The following is a 20,565-nucleotide window of genomic DNA, read 5'->3' as shown; positions in this document are numbered from 1 at the left end:
AGCCATATCCGTTGCCTTTTTTTTTTTCTTCTATTTTAACTACCTGCGTGTCGGAAAGCTGCACTGTGACGACAGCCTGTTGGAGTCTGATGGGGCTCAGCACATCAGCAGCTGGGAGTGTTTTTATTATTATTTTATTTCCTGGGAGGATTCATGTGGCTGTGTTTCATCATTTCACTTACTAGTGAAGAACTTGAGGTGTTCCTTCTGCTCAGTGTGTGACCTTCCCTCTGGTCAGGGAGGGTTTCTACTAGCTGTTCTTGTGAACCTTTTTTATTATCAGTGTCTGTCAGACCTTGATTCACAGAGGCATGTGTCTGCATCTAATCAAGGGGAACTGGAATGTGCTCTTTAAGTTTTCTTCCTTCTTGTTCAACTTATTTTTCATTTAAACAGTAGGTAGAAAAGCCACACTTAGTTTTGTTTGTACTTTTCTAAGGACGAAATTAGGCACGGACAAATTTCCGCTGCCTTTTAAAATGCTTCTTACAGCTTTTTTGTTTTCACTGACTTTATGTTAAAACACATTAAAGATACTGAAAATACTCACACTTCTTCCCTGAATAGAAACTTAGGATTCTCATTTTGATCACCACACAATTATTTAATAAAAGAAGCTAAATAAAAGCTGCTTTGTTTTTTTGGGGGGGGGGGTTTATTTACCTGTTTCTTTTTTGTCTTCTAACACAAATCATTTTCATGATTGAGTGACGTTCCCAGAGGAACCAGCTGTGATAATGTAATAACCACAATAACTCAAGAGTCAGAACAAGCAATTAAAAAACAAAGCTCAGAAGCTCTAAATAAAAGGTCAAAGCGCAGACTTCCAGACCTTGAACTTTATTAAATATCTGACCTTTTATAATTTAAGATGTGCCGAGTGACTTCTTGCAGTTGTCGTAGCTCATTGACTGCTCCAACTTGTCTGTTGTCATTCATTTCAGACTGCAGAGTCAATTACTAGTCTTCTTTTCTTTGTCAAGCCTGTCAATAACTAGATTTATTCCATCCATAACCACATTAAAGCAGGATGTGATTGGGGGAGGGGAAGACCAAACAGATCCTGTAAATTCATTTACGAGTGTCTGATGTAGCATCTGAATGATTAGCATACTTAAATCTCATTAACTTTCCCTCACACAGGACTCTGTCTGTGGTTTTTACGTTCTTAGTGTATTGTTGTTGTTTTAATCACAGGCACAGCTCAAACAAAATCCTCTGCTATTTTTACAGAGTTGAAGTCCACTGGTACTGCTCATCACTTCTCCTTCCTGCTCAACTCAACCGACTATCGGATACTGCGCATGGACGAGGACCACGATCGCATGTATGTGGGAAGCAAAGATTACATTCTTTCTCTGGATCTGCACGACATCAACAAGGAGCCGCTCATTGTAAGAAATGTTCCTGAGACACAAACAAAGTGGAAGGGAGCAGCATATGTCTGCAGCTTAACTACTCTTGGATTTTTCTTTCCCTGTCAGATCCACTGGCCCGTTGCATCCCAGAGGAAGACTGAGTGCATCTTGTCGGGGAAAGATACAAATGTGAGTAATTTAATTTAGTTAGATCTCACTAAACTCGGTAATACTTTATTTGACGGGTTGTGAATAAGACTGTCATGACACCGTCATAAACATGACATAACAACCTGTCACGAACATCAGTAAGTATTCATGAATATTTAGGACTGTTGTCATAAAGTGTCATTTGGTAAATCATGACACTTTTAATACCAAGTTGACATTAATCAAAATGTCTTTGTTATGGCAACTTGACATTAACCAAGAAATCATGATCTGACATAAATTTGCTATAAAAGTATCACTGATTAAACTTTAAAAATCATGTAGCTTTATGTTATTAAAGTTAAAGTTTAATCAGTAATACTTTCATAACAAATTTTAGAACAAAATAAAAGCACGCAAGTGGAAGATTTCAAAATTCTTCCCAACTACGATGAAATTATTGGGTGGGACGAATGTGACTGCCTCCAATATTGAGGGGACATGTCCCCCCAAACCCACCGGTTCCTACGCCTATGGCTACAGGTATTGGCATCAAGTCTGTCCTATTAGTTAATAGGACAAATCTGGCAAGAAGAAAACTATTGTTCAAGAATAACAAGAAATGCAATTTTCTTTAGCCTACATGCAAAGCCTTGGTGTAAAACTACCAGAATACATCATCCTAAACAATCTGTCGCCAAGCTATAGTGCTGGCAGTATCACGCCGTGGGAATGTTTTTCTTCAACACAGAGTTAGAGGTGATGGTAAGTTAAATATAGGACAACCCTATAAGAAAACTGAATCTGTAAAAGACTTTAAACTGGAATAGAGGTTCACTTTTCAACCAAACACTTACTTTATTTTTTAGAATGGCCCAGTCAAAGTAATACCAGCATCCAGTTGATCACAATACTTGAAAATAGATTTTCACATATATTTTCCATGTGGCTAAGTTTGAGCCATTTAGCAAAGTAAAATGGGCAAAAATTTCCAGTCGCTACATGAGCAACGCTGGTGAAGTTCAAGAGACTCACCTGTAAATGAAGTCAAAGGGCCTTAAACAAAGTACTGACTTTGAGGAACCTGAATATGAATCCATGTTTCACTCTGTTCAGGTTTTATTGTACAAATTCTAATAACCATTTATAATTTGTAACATAACAAAGTGTGTAAAAAATTTAATTAACATGAAGGCTTTTACAAGGCTCTTACTCTCAGAAATAAAGAGGGAAAATGTGTATTATTTTTCTTTAAAATATTCCTCTTTATAGCAGCTGATAAAATTTAAAAGGTTTTCCGTAAAATTTTTATTTTTTATTTTTTTGGATTCTCATCTGCCGTCTTAAAAGCACCACTCGGGTCATTAGGGGACATTTTTAAGCCCTTCCCAGCGTGCTCCTCACTATTATGCTCTTATTTACCGTCTTTGCATCCCTGATTGCTGATTGTGTACAGCTGCCACCAATTAAGCTCTTCCAGAGACTCGAAACCTGCAACATTTTGCCTTCTTCATTCTGACCTGAAAGCATTTCTGCATGTTTTCTCCTACATCTCTCATTGATGTTTTAATGTCATCTTTTTCTCCATTTTCTCACTGTGCAGTAATTATTTTATCCTTTGTTGTCCAGACGAGCAGACAAAATGAACCGGCCAATGGAGGCGACAGTCCCGTCTGAAGTGTTAATAAGACTCAGACATTCAGACACAGCCACCGCCTGCGCAGCCCCCACAAGAGACGGAGGAAATCCGTACAAAGAAATCCCAGATCCATCTCTTTTGATTTGGTTCACACATTGCACCACCCCACATCCTGAAGCACACCCCTTCATGTTTTATCAGTGGTTAGTGTAAGGGTTTTGCAAAAGCACAGAGCAACGTACGACGAGGTTTGTACTAAGCTGCTTTTCACCCAACTGCTGTGTGTGCTTGTCGTTTGCTGATTCTTGTTGCTAACCTGCATATTTGTGCACAAAAGCAGATCTTTGTCTATGGCTGGCCCTAAGCAGATGACAGATGACAATTCAAGAACAATTCAGAGCAGGACATCACGAGGTCAAAGGCAATAGGTCCCGCTGCGCTCGCTGGGGGGGAGAGCACAACCGAGCAGGGAATATTGTTGCACACAGGCCAACATGTGGAAACACACAGAAGCCCAGCCTTTGAAACGTCTGACTCGTGCATCTGTCGTTTGGCGACTGCCAAAATGGCTCATCCCGCTCAGCGATTCTACAATTTCTTTTTGGTTTACTTTGTGCATCCTTTTTTTCATCACCAGTTGTCACCACTGGAAAACATGATGGACAAATCTGAACATATCTCTTCATTTCTGTGACGGGAGCTGTGAGTTGCTGGCTGAAGCCAGGAAGGTAGACAGCTGGTCAGCCTAGAAGAGTAGAGCTGTGCTCATCAGTAGCAGCAGCAGCAGCAGCTCTTTGTCTTCACTAGTAATATATAAAAAAAAGAAAAACATAAAAATACCCTAACATCATACACATTTTACATGTAAAGCCACTATTTTTCTGTATGCGGTTGAAGCATAATGTTTTTCATTTGTCAAGTTTGAATTGTGCTTAACCGCAGTAATTTCAGGATAATGTTCTTGACATCCCACAGCCACTGATTTTCCAGTCTGCATGCTTATACAATGTTTGGAAACATTTTCGCTCTTGCATTGTGGTCTGATATGAAGGAGCCAGAGCAGCACAATGGAAGCCAGCCAACAGAAAAAGTAGATTCAGCTTCTCACGATCATTCATGAGGCTTTTTGTTTTCAGTAAAAAAAAATAAATAAAAAAATCTCAATATGTGTGTGGGGTGGTGCCACATGACTCAGTGGTAGAGCAGGAGCATCATATACAGAGTCCTAAACACAGCTTTCCGTGGTTCGACTCCCGGCTCCGGACCATTTGCTGCATCTCATTCTCTTCTTCCTGTTCGTCCGTTGCATAAAGGCCACTTGTACCACAAAACCTTTAAAAACTCCCAATTTGAAAAGAATAAGTGGATGTAAAAATTATTTCGATGCATAATGGAGTTCATGGGAAAAAATTTTATATGCAGGGACGACTGTGGCTCTGTGGATAGAGAGGTTCTCTTGCAATCATAAGGTTGTAGGTTTGATTCTAGCTTCTTTATAGTAGTGTCTCCCTTGACAATTCACTTATCGATCTGCATATTGATGTAGAAATGTATGTGACTGGATGAATGTGGTTAAAGTGCTTCAAGTGGTCAGTATGAGTATAAAAGCACTATATTAATTTATCCTATTAATTTTTACGCTGTAATTTGGAATAAAATCAGTATTAAGTAGCTGCAAGCAGCACCATAATGCCACAATGCCCCAACTCAACAAAAAAGAAAACAAATTAATAAATTTTTCATCACATTGTGGAATAAGATTGAAAAATAAAGAAAAAGACAAAAAAATAAAAGACCACAAACTTTTTGCCTAATCCAAGAGACCTACTGTAGATATAGAGAAGACAGATTAGCTGAAAAATAAAAAGATATCTTATAAAATATGACAACAAAGACCCAGCAAATAGACTGGTTTTTATCTACAAATGGAAGTTATAAAGGGAAACAATCTGGGGAATTAAATATTATGTAATTGGGTTTTTTTATATTTCATGTTTTGGCTTTTTAAGACCTAATCCTAATCTTGTTGATTTTGTTTTGCCCTTCCTCAGGGGGAGTGTGGGAACTTCATCCGTCTCATTGAGCCATGGAACCGGACCCACCTGTATGTGTGTGGAACAGGAGCATATAATCCCATCTGCACATACGTGGATCGAGGACGTAGATCCCAGGTAACCAAAAGATGCATCCAACCGTAGAGACGTTTTGACCTTTACGCCCTCGTTTTTAAAAGAGCCCTATCAGTCGATCAGTCTGAGGTCAGAGTTTCCCCGTTTAACCCCTCTGCCCATCAGTTTCTCGGGTTCTGCTTCTCTTCCATTATTTTCCTCCTCTTAGCTTTCATTGATTTTCACCCTTCCACAGGCTCCTAGCTGGCCCTGTCCACATTCCCATTATCATTCCAAAATTGTTCTCTGCACGATTTCCAACTCCTACCGTTTGAAGCCTCTTTCCCCTGGGAATGTTGTGGTGTCACTTTATCTAGAAAATCCCCCCCTCCTCAATGGGGGTCCGATGTCCCCCCGTCTCACCTGTTTACACACAACACTGCCTGTGGCCCGTCTTTCTTTCTGTCTGGGTGAGAGCCTCTGAAAAGCCATCATTACTGATGGAGCTTCTCATCCATCATCAGGCTTGTAGATCCTCCCCCCCTAAGTCCTACCCCCACCACCACGGATTGCCATGCAGAGCTACAGCAGCTGCTGGCCGCGTTATAATCGGCACACTTACATTCATTCGCCGCTGTTTAGTCTCCCTGTTCATTTTAGGCTTCAGGTTTCGATGGAAAGGTCAGTCTGCCTCTTGTCATTCTGCTTCCCCCCTGAGGTCCGAACATTGCTCTGCTTCACACTTTAAGGATTTTCCTCTGCAGGAGTAGATGTAAACATAAACACATCCTTCTTTGTGTCGCGCAGTGGGCTTTAAATTATTTGTATTTTATTAATAGCGTCTGTTCATGCTGCTCCAGAGTTGCCTGTATGGATTTTTGTTTGTATTAGAAGTTTAATTTTAACTCTGGAATATTTAAATAGATACATGTGTAAATGCTTAAGGGTTTTTCTTAGTAATAAATTTCTATACAATAGCACTACACTGTAAAATAAATTGTTTATAATATGTATTTTTCATATATATTTTGTAGCAAATATATATATTGCACTTTCTTCATTGTGAGCTGGTTTAGATTACATCCACTCATGAATGTACCATCAATTTGGATCTCATGATGACTTATTAAAACTTTTCATACAACAACTTTAAATCTAAAAATAAGAACTGGGAGCTTCGGTTTAAATATCTGTGGATTTTCTCTAATCCATACAGGTCTAAAAACTGCACATGTAGGCTTTTATACAGCATATTTTATTTTATTTTTACAAAAAAAAACAGTGGTCGATGTCCTTTCATTCCATTTTTGGTTCATATTTTGACTGAAAATATTTACATTGGTCTGCTTTTCATTTCACTTTATACATTTATTTCCTGTTTTCTTCTTTTAGTTTTGCATGGTTTGCTTTCTCTGCACTCTTTGTTGCACGTATCTGAATCTAATTCAAACATGTCTTTTTTTAGCTCTTCATTCTGTCCACTTCTTCATTATTTATCTTTTCATTTTTCAGAGTTCTTCATGTTGTTGTTGATTTCTCCAGTCCTGTTTTACGTACATTCTTCTTCAGTTTCCATCATGGTAGTCATCAGCTGAATCTGGACTTGGTGTGGGCTGTGACAGGTTGCCAACAGGATGGCTAACTGTTTCTGCTTTTTAGGGTTTCAGCAACCTACAGGCACTTCAGTCAGCAGGGAGAACAAGTCGAGCAGCAGACTACAGCTCTACATCTGAGCCTTTGAGCAATAAGGTGGGCTGGCAGGGTTTATTCCGGTAATGGTGACCACCTAGTGAAGAATTGGGGTTAAAATTGTTTCAGGTTTATTACTGGTAAAGGCAGTACTTACTGCCAGATTTGTTGAAAAATTACAATGCACATAGATTTTTGTGTGCAAAACAAACATCAGTCAACAAAAAAAATAATAAAATCTGAGGTTTTTTGTCATTTATTTAATGGTGATCTCATACAAAAACACAAAGAAAATGGGGGAAAACTCAAACTTTTCAGCACATTGATCATAGATCATTTTAATTAAAAGTATTTTTGTTCAGACTTTTGTCTGCAGCAAGTCCCATGTACATGAGAACTTTTGGTTTAAATGATGTCCACAAAGCTGTACACATTACATTTTTATTGGTTTATGGAAACGTTCATGTTTTTCCCAGCATTTTTGCACAGATTTTTTTGAGTTACTCTTTCAAAAGATAATATCCATCTGCAGGTTACAAATACAACCTTGCCCCTGTCTGTGCACTGCTGAACATTTGCTGTACCTGCTAGACAACATAAAAGCATGAGTGTTGACACAGATGTGCAAAAACTCCTCTTGCGCACAGGAATAATTGAAATTTGTTAGGGTAAGCAAACACTGGGTCTTGGATTGTTCCCAGCATTTCCTTGCATCACTTCGTATCCTTGATGTGTGTGCTTGTTTCTCCCTTAGCAGAGTGATTTGTTTTGCTTTTTAAGTTGCACAGTGCCTTAATGATCACACTTTGCTTCCTTTACTAATTCTTACTTTATGTTTCCAAAGAATGTTAAGAAAATATTCCTCCATGCTTTTCTGTTTCAGGAATACATTTTCCGTCTGGAACCTGGCAAAGTGGACTCTGGAAAAGGGAAATGTCCCTATGATCCTAAACTCAACAGCGTTTCCGCCCTGATCCGTGAGTTCATTATTTTTCTGCTTCTTTTCTTTATGCATAAGGTAATTCAAAATGCTTTAAAGGTTTAAGTATCAAAAATAACATTACAATAAAAACAGCAAACGCATTTCAACTTTAGAAGACAATTAAGGCAGCTCATTAAAAAAAACATTGTGATGTAATGTAATCGTGACACAAAGATATATAATTGTGTGTTATCAGCGAGCCACTGGTAGGAGATGCAGTGCTCCATAATTTGATGTATGGCAAGCATCTTGAAACTAGACTTAGGGTAGTCTAGTTTCAAGAGTTAAAAGTGGCCGTGTAATCTTTGTTTGCTGATAATACTTACAAAAAGTTATCTTTGACTACCAACCCAAATCCTAACCAATGCAAACCCAATACAAGATCATTTTATCCACTTTTTCCACTTCATTCTATTTTGATATTATTATTTCATTTCGTTGTTTGCAAAATTTGCAATATGTTTATTTTACAAGTTGATTAAATAACAACTTCATTAAGAACTGCAAAGAAAATCTACCTGTGTTCTTGAAATAAGAGTTGAAAGTTAAAAATAATTTAATGATAATTTAATGAATCGAGTAACAATAATTGGTTAGTTGTTAACAATAAGTGGTCAGTGGATTATAAGTAATCACTTATCTTTTCACACAGATGTGTGTGCTGTTATTTCAGTGGGTGGTCATCAGTTGTCATCATTTTACAGGTGGCCAGACATGGCTGCTGATAATCGATGCCTCTGTGTGTGTCCATGTGTGTCTGTCAAAGAAAAAAAGAAAGAGCTCATGTTTGGCTGTGACCTTAGAAAACCTGACTGATACAACAAAGATATCCCGCTCTAAAATAACATTATTATAAGGTTTCTTCCCATTATGTCTGTGAGATCCCAGTGCACACAAAACTAATTAGACAGTTTTAATTTCATTGGAAATGAACACTGCTGTGCAAAATATCATCCGTCTTTGGATGAAAATGGTTTTCAATGATAAGAATTTGGCTCTGGAAGAGGTGTAGCATGAGTGTAGTTACAAAAGAATTCAACATGTTCTATCCTGACATGTCACATACATTAGAATACAGTTTTATCATGCATACTGCTGCCTTCCTTTAATGTTAGCAACTCCCTTGAAAATATATGGCTGCTTCAAGTGATGTCAATGGGAATTTAGTAAAAATTATCAAAACAAGTTTTTATTATTAGTGTTGAACAACAAGTTGTGTCTTTTGACCTGTGAGTATTTCCTGGTATTCTAATTCTTTCTTCTTCTCTTTTCCCTATGCTGTGACTGGCAGATGGAGAGCTCTATGCTGGAGTCTACGTGGATTTCATGGGAACAGACTCCGCCATCTTCCGTACTCTGGGGAAGCAGACAGCCATGAGGACCGATCAGTACAACTCCAGATGGTTAAATGGTAATGTCTCAGCTCACCGCTTGATCTGCATCTGCCTTTATTTCTCTTCCTTGTCTCTCGACAAACCATTTTTTATTTATTCACCAGGAAATTAGGAACACAGTTTGAGCGTTTTACAAACATCCACGTGTATGCTGACATACACGTGTCATCTGAGCTTCCTGATCTCTTCCTCCTGCTCCACCTGACCCAATGATTGTTTGAGTCATTAATAAAATCCTCTCAGATCCTGCGGATGCCTGCAGACTCGGCTGTAGTTGTTGGGGAAATCCTGGAATGTCAATAATGACTGGGTTTTCTCTCTAATGAAGTACAACTGTCACAGTGATATTATTGCTGGTCTGCTGCTTTTTGGTTGATTTTTGCCAAATCAATAGCAGACTCCCCGTCTGTGTTGTTGGCTCCCAGTTTTTCCACTGACCCTGTTGCCCTGACAACAGTCCCCTGCTGGCAATCCGGCGAATCAGGACACCTGAGTCCTGCTAATCAGCCGTTTTGAAATATCTCGGGTAACATCCTCCCCCACATTATGGGGGCACTGGTTGCTCCCCCCTTTCTCTGGCTTTTTGGTTTGTCCCTGTTTGGGATGCTGGTCTTTCACAGCGGGGAGTGGTGTGTGTGTGTTGTGAGTCCTGTGGTGACCCAGAGAATCATTACGACTGGGTGTGCACTATGATCCCACACATAGTGCAAAGACATTAATACCAAACAGAAACATAAAAGATTTCTGTTCCCTAAAATTAGGTTTTTGACCATTTGGCCTTAAGGGGCAAAGGTCTGCTGCTTCTTTTTTTTTTCTTTTTGAGAATTATCATATAGGTGCAACTGCGTGAATTAAAATGTCTTTGAAAAGTTAATTTACTCTAGTGATTGAATTCATTAGGATCTTATGGAATCATTAAAAATAGAGTGATTATTTTCTGTTAATTTTGATCATTTTAGCTTTCAATTTTTTTCTTCCACCCAACTTTCCATCAGCCTTGCAGATCTGATCCAATTTATTGAGATGAATTTGTACTTAGAAAAAAATTATATATTAGCTTGACTCATTTTACAAATATTGTACTGTTCATTAATCCAATCCTAATAGCATAAAATTAGTATAATTTGGTTGTTGATTTGAAGGTCATCCCAAAACTTGCAAGACATAAGAGCAACCTCTATATTAAATTTAGTTGAAACACATATAAAACAACCCACTATAGGGAGGTCTGGACAAACAAATGGGCCAATTATCCTTTTTCCTTTTTTCCCTTCAGATCCGACTTTTGTCCATGCTCATCTGATCCCAGACAGCGCTGAACAGAATGACGATAAGCTCTACTTCTTCTTCCGCGAGAAAGCCTCTGAGGTGGGCCAGAGTCCCATGACACAGTCCAGGATAGGTCGGATCTGCTTGGTGAGTTATCACACAGGTCCGAAACCACAATTTGATAATCACCAGTGAGCTTTAAATAAATCGAAGGGCTTGGTGAGTGATTGCCTTGGGCCTGTTTTCATTTGTTTTGTCCTCCTTTGAGGGTGGCCATCCAGTATGTTCTGCAATCATTTTTAATACATGCTCTTCATAGAAAAAAACTAATAAATTACGTAAATACGGCAGCCTCCACAGTTATTGACAGCTCTGGTAAAATTTGTAAGATCCCCTTTAAAATGTAATAATTTATTGCACTGACATAAACCTAAACTGAATCCAAAATTTTAAATATATATATTTTTCAAATAAGCAACACGCTTAGTAGCTCCGCTAACAATTCTTGTATTACATGTGTAATTAAAGGATATTTTATTTTTGCATTTTCATTGAAAAGGATTGGATTATCTCCAAATTTTTAATTAGTTTCTGCGAGCTACAGATGAGATTGATAAGGTTGGTGTGTTTTGATCTTAATAAATCAGGAAAAAGCTCCAAGAAAATAGCTACTGACTCTAATGTGGCAACAACTACAGCTTAAAACAAATGAAACTGTAATTAACAAGGATGAATAAAGACTCATTTTGATCTAGCCACAACAGTAAGGTGGATGATAAAAAAGAAAAGATGGGGCCTGCACTGTGAGAGTTTATGAGACTTTAATAAAACATCAAATTATTTTGGTCTTTTTTTATAATTCTTCCCAAGGGGTACCAATTGTTGACAGAGGTGCCATATGTTTACATTTCTTAGGTAACTGTTTATTATGAGATTTTAAAATATTGCTCTTATTATTTATCTTGCCTGCAGGGAGGTGACATTATTGAATGTTTTTGATTATTCGCACAAATAAGATGACATGATAATTTGCTCAGTGATCTTTAAATTATTAGAAAGAAGGATTTTTTTATTTGTCTTCATAACTCAAGGTAAAAGTTTAAACAATGTATCGTTTTAATCCTCACAAATCATCCAAACTGAGCTGAGGTTTATTCCCCGACTCCTTTTTCTCAGGACTTTATGCTTCACCTCAGTCGCACAAGCAGCAGCTGGCTGACCCCTTGTTCAGACAGATGATGGTGACCATTATTCATGCTAACTTTGGTTAACAGCTGTTTCAGACACCTGTTAGACAGTTACCGTTGGAGTCGACCTGACAAGTGACTTTGGATGTTTGTTTGGATATGATTCCTGCAGAACGATGACGGTGGACATTGCTGTCTGGTCAACAAATGGAGCACCTTTCTGAAGGCTCGTCTCATCTGCTCTGTTCCTGGAGCTGATGGCATTGAGACGCACTTTGATGAACTCAGTGAGTCATATTCATTTTCACTTTTAAAGCTTTCTGTCATCTCTGACTCTCGTAGGTCCATCATCAGTTGTGTAATGCACCTGTTGGCCATTACGTCCAACTTTGCACTTTTTAAACCTATGAGCAAAGTGCCGCTTCATCTTCCTTACAAAGGACGAGTTGCAGCTCTGGCCACTTACAGATTGATTTCTGCAGCTCAGGGGACCTATAATGACTCTGCAGGGAGCCGGAGTCAACCGCATATTGAATGTCTCTGACCTCAGAGGAGAACTAGCAGATGGAAAGGGACCATTTATAACCACAACTTTCAAAATAAAGCTCTACAGATGGACAGATTCAGAATCAACAACTTTATCATTTCTACAGTTTGCTTCACATTTGCTCTGCATAGTTCCATAATGATGCTAATTCCCAGTTCCTCAGCCTTCACAATGTTTTCATTTGGGGCTGATGATAACGTCATATTGTTCAGAAGCAAAAAGTACTCTGCTAACCTCTTATGTACAGCTAGGTGATGTACAGTAGGTTTAACTGAAGCTCAAACTTTAGGTTGACACATAGGTGGAGCCGTTAAGGTTCAACTGTCCCGTTTGCAGAACTCACTGATCCATTTATTTTAGTCAAGTGGTTGGAGAAACTACATTTGGGGGAATTTGATCCTGGTTTTCATGCTGCAATATTCCAACTCCAGGATTTTACAGGAACTCCACTCCTTACAACTAATTCAAGCTGGATCAGTCAAATAAACAAAAAAATCAGCAAAAAAAATCACCTGGCAGGAAGGTACACTTACAGTCTCTACTATAGCTTTGCTTTGTCTCCAAGGCAGTGGGCACCAGAAAGTCTCTGAGTGCTTGTATTCAGAAATAGAAATATAATCTTTTTTATTTTTATTGTCCCCCCATGGGGAAATTCAGACGTTCCATCAACAAGTTAAGGGTAATTAGGAAAAAAATTACCTAATTATTAAATTGGACAGTAAAGGCAAATATGCAACATAAGATAAATAGTAATTAGGATTTAATCATCTTAGATCATTCTAAAATAACACATCATTTTAAAGTGGAATGAAAATTTGAGGCTACTTCATTCTGATATCCTTCAATAAATTGCTGTGCAGCCAAAAGTCACCTAATTAGTAAAAGTAGTCCACCTTAAACTCAGTATAAATACAGCCATTCTATGAGATAATTAATCAAACAGCATATTAAAGACCAAGGAAGCCCTTGGTGACTGTGGAGGAGCTGCAAAAATCCTCAAAACAGGTGGGACAATCTGTCATCTAGACAGCTGCAGGGTTAGTTGTGTTTCCACAAATCTGCCTTTTCTGGAAGAGTGGCAAGAACAAAGTAATTCTTGAAGGAAGTAAAAAATATAATATTAATAAAAATATATATATTTTCAGATTTCTACAGGCTACACACGTGTTCTGATCAGATGAAAGTTTCTTAAAGTTTCTGCTCTATGTGGAAAATCGCGGTGTAAAATTGTCGTGTGCATCACTATAAACAGCAACAAACAGGAAGAACTGTAACTGTGAAAGGTGGATCTGCAAGGTATCGACTCAGTGGGTGTGAATATGTAGACCACACTTTACAGATTGGTATTTAGCAAATAGCTTTAAAAACCTTTTCACTCATATCATCTTCCTTTCATTTCAATTTCATGCCCTGCTCATGTCGGTCTAGCACACAATTCCCAGTAGCAAACATTGAAACTTATGGTTGTAATGTGAAGAACTTTAAATAGTATTACAACTTTTGTATTAAAACTGACAAGTCACCATCAGACAGATGTAATAAAGCACAATCAGAAACAGTTTCTAAATAGCTGAGAATTGAATATTTAGCAGCATCTCGTACTCGTGCTGTAATGGTGTTCTGCAGATGTTCTTTATGCAGTAAGAGCACTCTGTGTGACAGGAAGCACTCTGGTGTCAGTGTTACTGTAGTTTTAGTGGTGCAGCTTGGCGGTTGCAGCCTACAAGCAGATCAGCACTCGCGGTGAGGTTAATGTGCGTCCTGAGGTGCAGCGTAACAGCCCACAGCACCACGGCCATTTTTACCACAAACCACATTCGGTCTGGGAGAAATGTACTGCTGGAACCTCTGCTGATCCCAATTGGAGCCCAGCAGAGGCATCAGAGTGCTTAGATGAAGACTCAGGGGGGACAGAGTGGGGCGAGGTTTACCAGATGAGAAAGGATTCAGTGTTTTGCCAGAGGAAAGGCCGACTGTTAAGGGACAGAAAGGCAAGCAGATGCAAAAGAGATGAAAATGTTTGCTGGAGAAAAACAAGGATGAATTTATGGGACGTTAAGTTTTACACTCTATATTTGTAGCGTAATAATAACAGAAGCCTTATTTCCACATGTTTTGGATGTCAGAGCTGTGTGCAGAGCCCAACATTTCTTAATACTCATGTTGCTTTATAAATTAATTTCAGCAGGATATTTTAACACATTAGGCTACGTTTTCAAAAGGATGACATATAATCTTTTTCTGAACTGATAATTACTCTCTTTTGTCCTCATGTAACACCTCTTTCAGTTCATCTCTTTGTATTAGTATATTTCCAGTAATTAGTGATGTCTCCCAGCATGCATGTTGCTCAGAGGGCCTCAAAGTCTCTGTCTCCTCTGACACATCAGAAACAAAAGTCAGAATGATGCAACTTGTTCCCAGTTCTCTGCTGATTTATTTCTTTTCTCGCTTTCCATAGCCAGGGGCTCTGTCAGACTGGCGTCAGATGGGTTATGACTCTTTGCTTCGCTTGCCAAAAGTTAATTTTCGCTTTAGTGTGCAGACATTACCTGTCATAGTTTTTCGTTTCAGAAATGATTTCAAGCATTTGATCAAAGGGCTTGTTTATCTTTAAAACTGTGCACAACATATTTTCTCATGCAAGCAATTTGAATTTATGCTCCTTGTTTATTGAATCTTTGCTGATTAAAGCCAAAGGCATATGGATTAAGTTTCAGTCAGTTATAAAATACATTCAGGTTATTTGAGATGTTTTTTTTTTTTCTGCTTGGGGAAAAATGTCTTCCAATCCCCTGAAAAAATAAAAATAAAACATTTATAAACAGGAGACTCGTGTTTCCCTTGTTTTCAATGTAATGGGGTTTTTTATTAACTGAAAACTACCAGGTAATATTGTTGTGGGGTTTTTTTTAAGCTGAACTCTTCCCTGTAAAGCAAAACAATAAATGAACTGGTGTGTGCATAGTCTGTCTACTTTAAATGTCACTTTTCCTCTGCTTTGTTATTTCTTGCTCTTTTCTCTAATGAAAACATTAGAGGATACACACTGCACACCGTTGCCATGGCCCCACAATCCCATATTGCATATGGCTCCTATTAAAGTCATGTTTCAGCAGACATCTCCGTTTCACTCCTATTCCCCACTGAGACCAGAGCAGTGTAGCTCCAGTTTTGGAAGAGTTTAGATTCAGGATCTCACTGAGACTCTGGAAACCACAATTCATGGGAAGCTCATTCTTAACAAACCCCCCTCAAAGGAAGCAAAATGTCTCCATATGTCACAATTAGGATTTCTTGGGTTGGAAGTGATCTTAAAGTCTCAAGATCATTTAATATGAGACACTAATATTTTCCTTTCAAATGTTTTCTGCGAAAGAAATGTCTGACCTTGTTTAATTTGAATTTGAAAGAGGTTAAATTCAGTGCGGCACAAATCCCAGGAAGTGACCTACATTTGTGCCTACAGATCGAAATCATGTTTTGAACTATGAATACTTATTGTGAATTAATAACTTTTCATAATTTATGGATGTGACTAATTAATGTATAATTCATGTGACTGTCTACAGGGGATGTGTATATCCAACCAACCCAAGACACGAGGAACCCAGTCATCTATGGAGTCTTCTCAGTTTCAGGGTGAGTAATGGCTTTTCTTAACTCTAATTTCAGTGTGAATGTTAGGTGTGTTTTAATGTCTGTCAGGAGTACGTGCTCATTTTTGCTCAGCCGAAGGTGTCTTCTCTTTGTAATGTTATGAATCTGTATTGGTTTGTAAGAATCCGCCTACAAGTGGGAGACAGAAAAGTGAATGTTCAGCTCAAAGGGAGACGCCGTCCTCTGAGAGTCTTTCATAGAGACAGTCAGGTTTTATAGCAGGTCGTCAGTCACTGAAGGTGGACAATGTTGTTGGGTCTTATATTATAGACCCATACATTAACTGTAAAATTTCCAAGAGGCTGCGAACATTTCTAAATTCATTCAGCATGTTAGATAACAACGGTTGAAAGCTCAAGAGGATAAAATTAAGCACCATTGCTTCTTGTTGTCTTTTTAAAGTCTTACTCTCGATAACTCTCTTGCTGTCTCAAGAATTCAAACATTTTGTCATTTCTAAAAATTTCAATTTTCTTCTAATTCTCTTTGAACATCTCTTTGTTTCCTCTGATTTAATTTTTATCACCTTACTGACGACAGAAATTACCAATTTGGAGTCTTCTGTCTTCAGTGACAGTATCCACACTGACCGTTTAAAGATCTGATAGTGCTTACTATGATCCATTCACTGACAGTTTTCCAAATTTTTCTGTTTTTGACTGATAAAACAAAGACTTGTCCAATTTCAGTCAGTTGCCGGCTTCCCAGTGCATCTCTAGTTTTCAGCTGACCTGACATACCAAATGTATCATTTATGTCAGTATTGTTTATGTGACATTTAACAGTGAACACTGTTTTTTTCATGGCCATGAAAAAAAGCTTTGGCTTCCTCTATCCACTCATTGGTTATCTATATAAGCAAAATGGTATAATGTGTAATTCTATATAATGGTATAATGTGTGTGTAAACCTTTCAGGGATTAGTCATTAGTTAGTTATAGTCGGATCAAAACAAAGTTTCTTAATTGTTCCAGTAGTTTTTTCTAATGTAGGTAAGATACTGACTACTCATTCATTACCTCACTTCCAAAAATACACACTAACTCTTCAAGATCTGTAAACTGAGATTCTGTCAGCGCACAGGTCAAGAAAGGTGTTCACAAAGTCATAATAAATGCATTTTGATTAATGTGTTGGAGAAAGAAATACTGTTATTGTTGCAATCGCCATTATAGCCACTGAGAGCATTTAAGCCCAGCTGATAGAACCACATGTGGTGCTAATGATAGGGGCTCATGACACAAGCTACAAACATACCACACTGCTCTGCAGCAGTGAGAGCCTGTATTCTGGCTATTCTTTGGGATATGTGGGTGTTTGTATGTCAGTATGTCAGACAACTTGTCTCTGCTTGAGTCAGTCTGAGTGTTTGTGAATCATGATGTTTCAGCAAGTTCCTGCAAACAGAGGCAGACTGAATATGTGGAAGGAAGTCAGACTGAGAAGCCACAGAGATACCTTGCAGTAATTACCTCGGGGTGTGAGTTAATGTGGATGCTGTCTTGATAATATCTTTGCAATAACTTGTGCTAATCTGTTCTCCTGCAGATCTGTGTTCAAAGGCTCGGCGGTGTGCGTCTACTCCATGGCCGACATCCGTATGGTCTTCAATGGGCCGTTTGCCCACAAAGAAGGGCCCAACTACCAGTGGGTGGCGTACACTGGGAAAATTCCCTACCCTCGACCTGGCACTGTGAGTTCAAAAATAAAGAAAATCAATGTTCATGTTATAAACCGCACTCATGGGGAAATAAAGCAAATGTCAGAGGAGCAGATTTTACATTAAAATGTTCCATCTGTCAATAGTGTCCTGGAGGTACTTTCACTCCCAACATGAAATCCACAAAGGATTACCCAGATGAGGTTATCAACTTCATGAGAAACCACCCCACCATGTACAACGCTGTTTACCCGGTGCACAAGCGCCCCCTGGTGGTCAGAACCAACGTGGACTACGAGTTCACCACAATTGCTGTCGACCAAGTGAGAGCGGCTGATGGGAGCTATGAGGTGCTCTTCCTGGGAACAGGTCAGTGCTGTGAGACCAGAACATTTAAAAAATCCTGTAAAGATACATTGTTGAATGGAATTTTGTGTTTATCATAAATATTTTCAACAAAGCTATTTTCAGTGGAAGGTTTTATAATATGAATTAATATTTTTGGTTCTTCAGATCGTGGGACGGTGCAGAAAGTCATCGTCTTGCCAAGAGACGACTTACAAACAGAGGAGCTGGTTCTGGAGGAGGTGGAGGTGTTCAAGGTCAGTCTAAAAAACTGATCCAAAAACTCCTTTTTTATTTGTCTTATTTTATACAAAGGCATTGGTCAGGCTTTTCCTGGCCGATTTTGATTTCTAGTTTTCTTTGACATCTGACTGACTAATTGAGACTTTGACCACTCGTCTTTTTCAAAGGACTACTAAATAGAGAATAATGTGCTGCAGATTATTTAAAGAGGGCATACAGTTGCTCATTTCTTTTAAACAATGTTCTCTTTTAAAAAAAAGTAAAATATTATTTTGCAAATTTGTCCTTTATTGTATAATCTCTTATTCTTTTCTTACTTTTCTATTTATAATTTACCTAGGTTTGGGAAAATTTGGCTAGAGATGTTCTACTATTTTAGAAAATTTCTTCTATTATATGCTTTGACATGTTTGGCAACTTTTTTTCTGTTTTTTCTTACTTTGTGTTTATTTAAAAATTTCATCTGCCACTTCAGGTTCCCACCCCAATCACCACTATGAAGATTTCATCTAAACGGGTAAGTTACCACTAGTTTCATTGATTTTGATTTTGCTGGGACAGCTTAATCTGAGCCAAAGTATTTTATTCATCCAATTAACTTAGTGGGAGCTATTTATCAGATTTATTTAATTTCCAAAATTATTCTGCTCTAAACTATTAGAAACCTGACATATGAAATAATTATTAAATGTCAGAAAAAGACATTCGCTGGGGTATTTACAACCATTTTACTATAAAATGTGTTTCTAAAATGTTTTAATAACTCTCCAATACATAAATTGCAGAATTTATTTTTCATAATAATTTAACGTTTAAATTTATTGGTTAAATAAATTAGGGACCCACACATATTTATTGTTTTAAGCATTCTAACAATGTATATTGTTCCCTTTACTTTTGTGTTTTATTTTTTTAAAACAGCTGTCCTAATTGGGTTTCAATAATATTGCCTTCTGATGATGTTTGTGTCGTCATTGCACCCTCTGATATATTATTATTGGTTATGCTGATACACTCAGCTCTTTTAATGTTTTGTGGATCGGAAGCTGAAAAGTTTTGGAACCACTGATTAATCAAATTCAAACTACTACTTGCCACTAGTTCTGTTTTTGTGTTTGCTTTAATAGCAACAACTCTATGTGGGATCTGTCCTGGGTGTGACGCACCTGGCTCTGCACCGCTGTGATGTGTACGGCGAGGCTTGCGCTGACTGCTGCCTGGCCCGGGACCCGTACTGCGCCTGGGACGGCAAGTCCTGCTCCAGATACTCTGCCTCACAGAAAAGGTGAGATCAAGACAGCCTGGACGTTTACATCCACAGGCTCACATTATCTCTGTGGATTATTGTAGCACAGGATATTTAAAAACCGTGCTGATGCTAAGCTTTATTTTCGGCTGTTGCTTCGATCTCCCAGACGGAGTCGTCGACAGGACGTAAAGTATGGAAACCCGATACGCCAGTGTAGAGGTTACAACTCGAATGGTAAGTTTCTCTGTTGTACAAGATGGATTTCTGATGCAGTTTTCGGTACAAAAGCATTAAGCAACATCTTGCATGTTTCACAGCAAATAAGAATACGCTGGAGACAGTTCAGTACGGAGTGGAGGGAAGCACAACCTTCTTGGAGTGCCAGGCTCGTTCTCCTCATGTCTCTCTGAAGTGGCACCTGCAGAAGGAAAACAGCGACAGGAGAAAAGAGGTGATTATATGAGAAAGGAATTTGGCTCATTTACCCACCTACATTTGTTCAGGTAGAATTTTTGGCTTTTTAAATTTTTTCTTCTTCTTCTTCCAGTACTATTATTTGACAAATTTGGTTTCTTTGCAAATAATGTAAACAAAAGAAAAATATCACATTTTATTTTATTTCTTGTACAACAGATGTTGACTGATGTCATATAAAAATAGCATCTGGATCTTTTACATTTTAGATGCTAATAATCTATTTTCAGCAATAGCGCAAATTATTTTCTAACAACAAAAATCAGTGATTACGATAGGATGAGGAGCTAGATAAGGTATGAAAACTGGCAACAGATTCGTGATTCAGAATTTTTTTTCTAGGTTTATTTACTTTTTGGCCTATTTGTAAATTGCAATGTGAGATGGAAAACAAGCACTTCATATGAAAAACTACCCCCAGTGTAAAACATGGTGGTGGCAGGATCAGGCTGCGGGGATGCTTTTCTTTAGCAGGAACAGACGAGCTGATCAGAGTTGACTGGAGCTAAAAGCAATCCTGGAAGAAAACCTGTTAAAGGCCACAAAAAGCTGGGGACTGAGGCAACAGGTCACAAAAACCAAAACAGTCAGTCAGAGTTGCAATAAAACAC

At 38.2% G+C, this 20,565-nt stretch overlaps 1 protein-coding gene across 2 annotated transcripts in view; it reads left to right on the top strand.

Annotated features, from left to right (window-relative positions):
* sema3fa (sema domain, immunoglobulin domain (Ig), short basic domain, secreted, (semaphorin) 3Fa) overlaps positions 1-20,565 on the top strand; it is a 56,160-nt gene that overhangs the window by 31,712 nt on the left and 3,883 nt on the right. The window contains exons 3-18 of one of the 2 annotated variants that reach the window (XM_028003028.1): positions 1,234-1,394; positions 1,485-1,547; positions 5,199-5,318; positions 6,915-7,004; positions 7,828-7,921; positions 9,218-9,337; positions 10,597-10,736; positions 11,949-12,063; positions 15,896-15,965; positions 17,532-17,676; positions 17,790-18,012; positions 18,157-18,245; positions 18,707-18,748; positions 19,359-19,516; positions 19,647-19,714; positions 19,798-19,931. In XM_028003028.1, the coding sequence (XP_027858829.1) occupies positions 1,234-1,394; positions 1,485-1,547; positions 5,199-5,318; positions 6,915-7,004; positions 7,828-7,921; positions 9,218-9,337; positions 10,597-10,736; positions 11,949-12,063; positions 15,896-15,965; positions 17,532-17,676; positions 17,790-18,012; positions 18,157-18,245; positions 18,707-18,748; positions 19,359-19,516; positions 19,647-19,714; positions 19,798-19,931 (1,832 nt within the window). The remainder of the gene's footprint in view (positions 1-1,233; positions 1,395-1,484; positions 1,548-5,198; positions 5,319-6,914; positions 7,005-7,827; positions 7,922-9,217; positions 9,338-10,596; positions 10,737-11,948; positions 12,064-15,895; positions 15,966-17,531; positions 17,677-17,789; positions 18,013-18,156; positions 18,246-18,706; positions 18,749-19,358; positions 19,517-19,646; positions 19,715-19,797; positions 19,932-20,565) is intronic. The other variant, XM_028003029.1, reaches the window with a different exon arrangement.

This window comes from Xiphophorus couchianus, chromosome 20, assembly GCF_001444195.1.
Source record: "Xiphophorus couchianus chromosome 20, X_couchianus-1.0, whole genome shotgun sequence".
Taxonomy (NCBI): Eukaryota; Metazoa; Chordata; class Actinopteri; order Cyprinodontiformes; family Poeciliidae; genus Xiphophorus; species Xiphophorus couchianus.
Note: the sequence above shows the minus strand (reverse complement) of the source record. Positions and strands in the feature narration are given on the sequence as shown.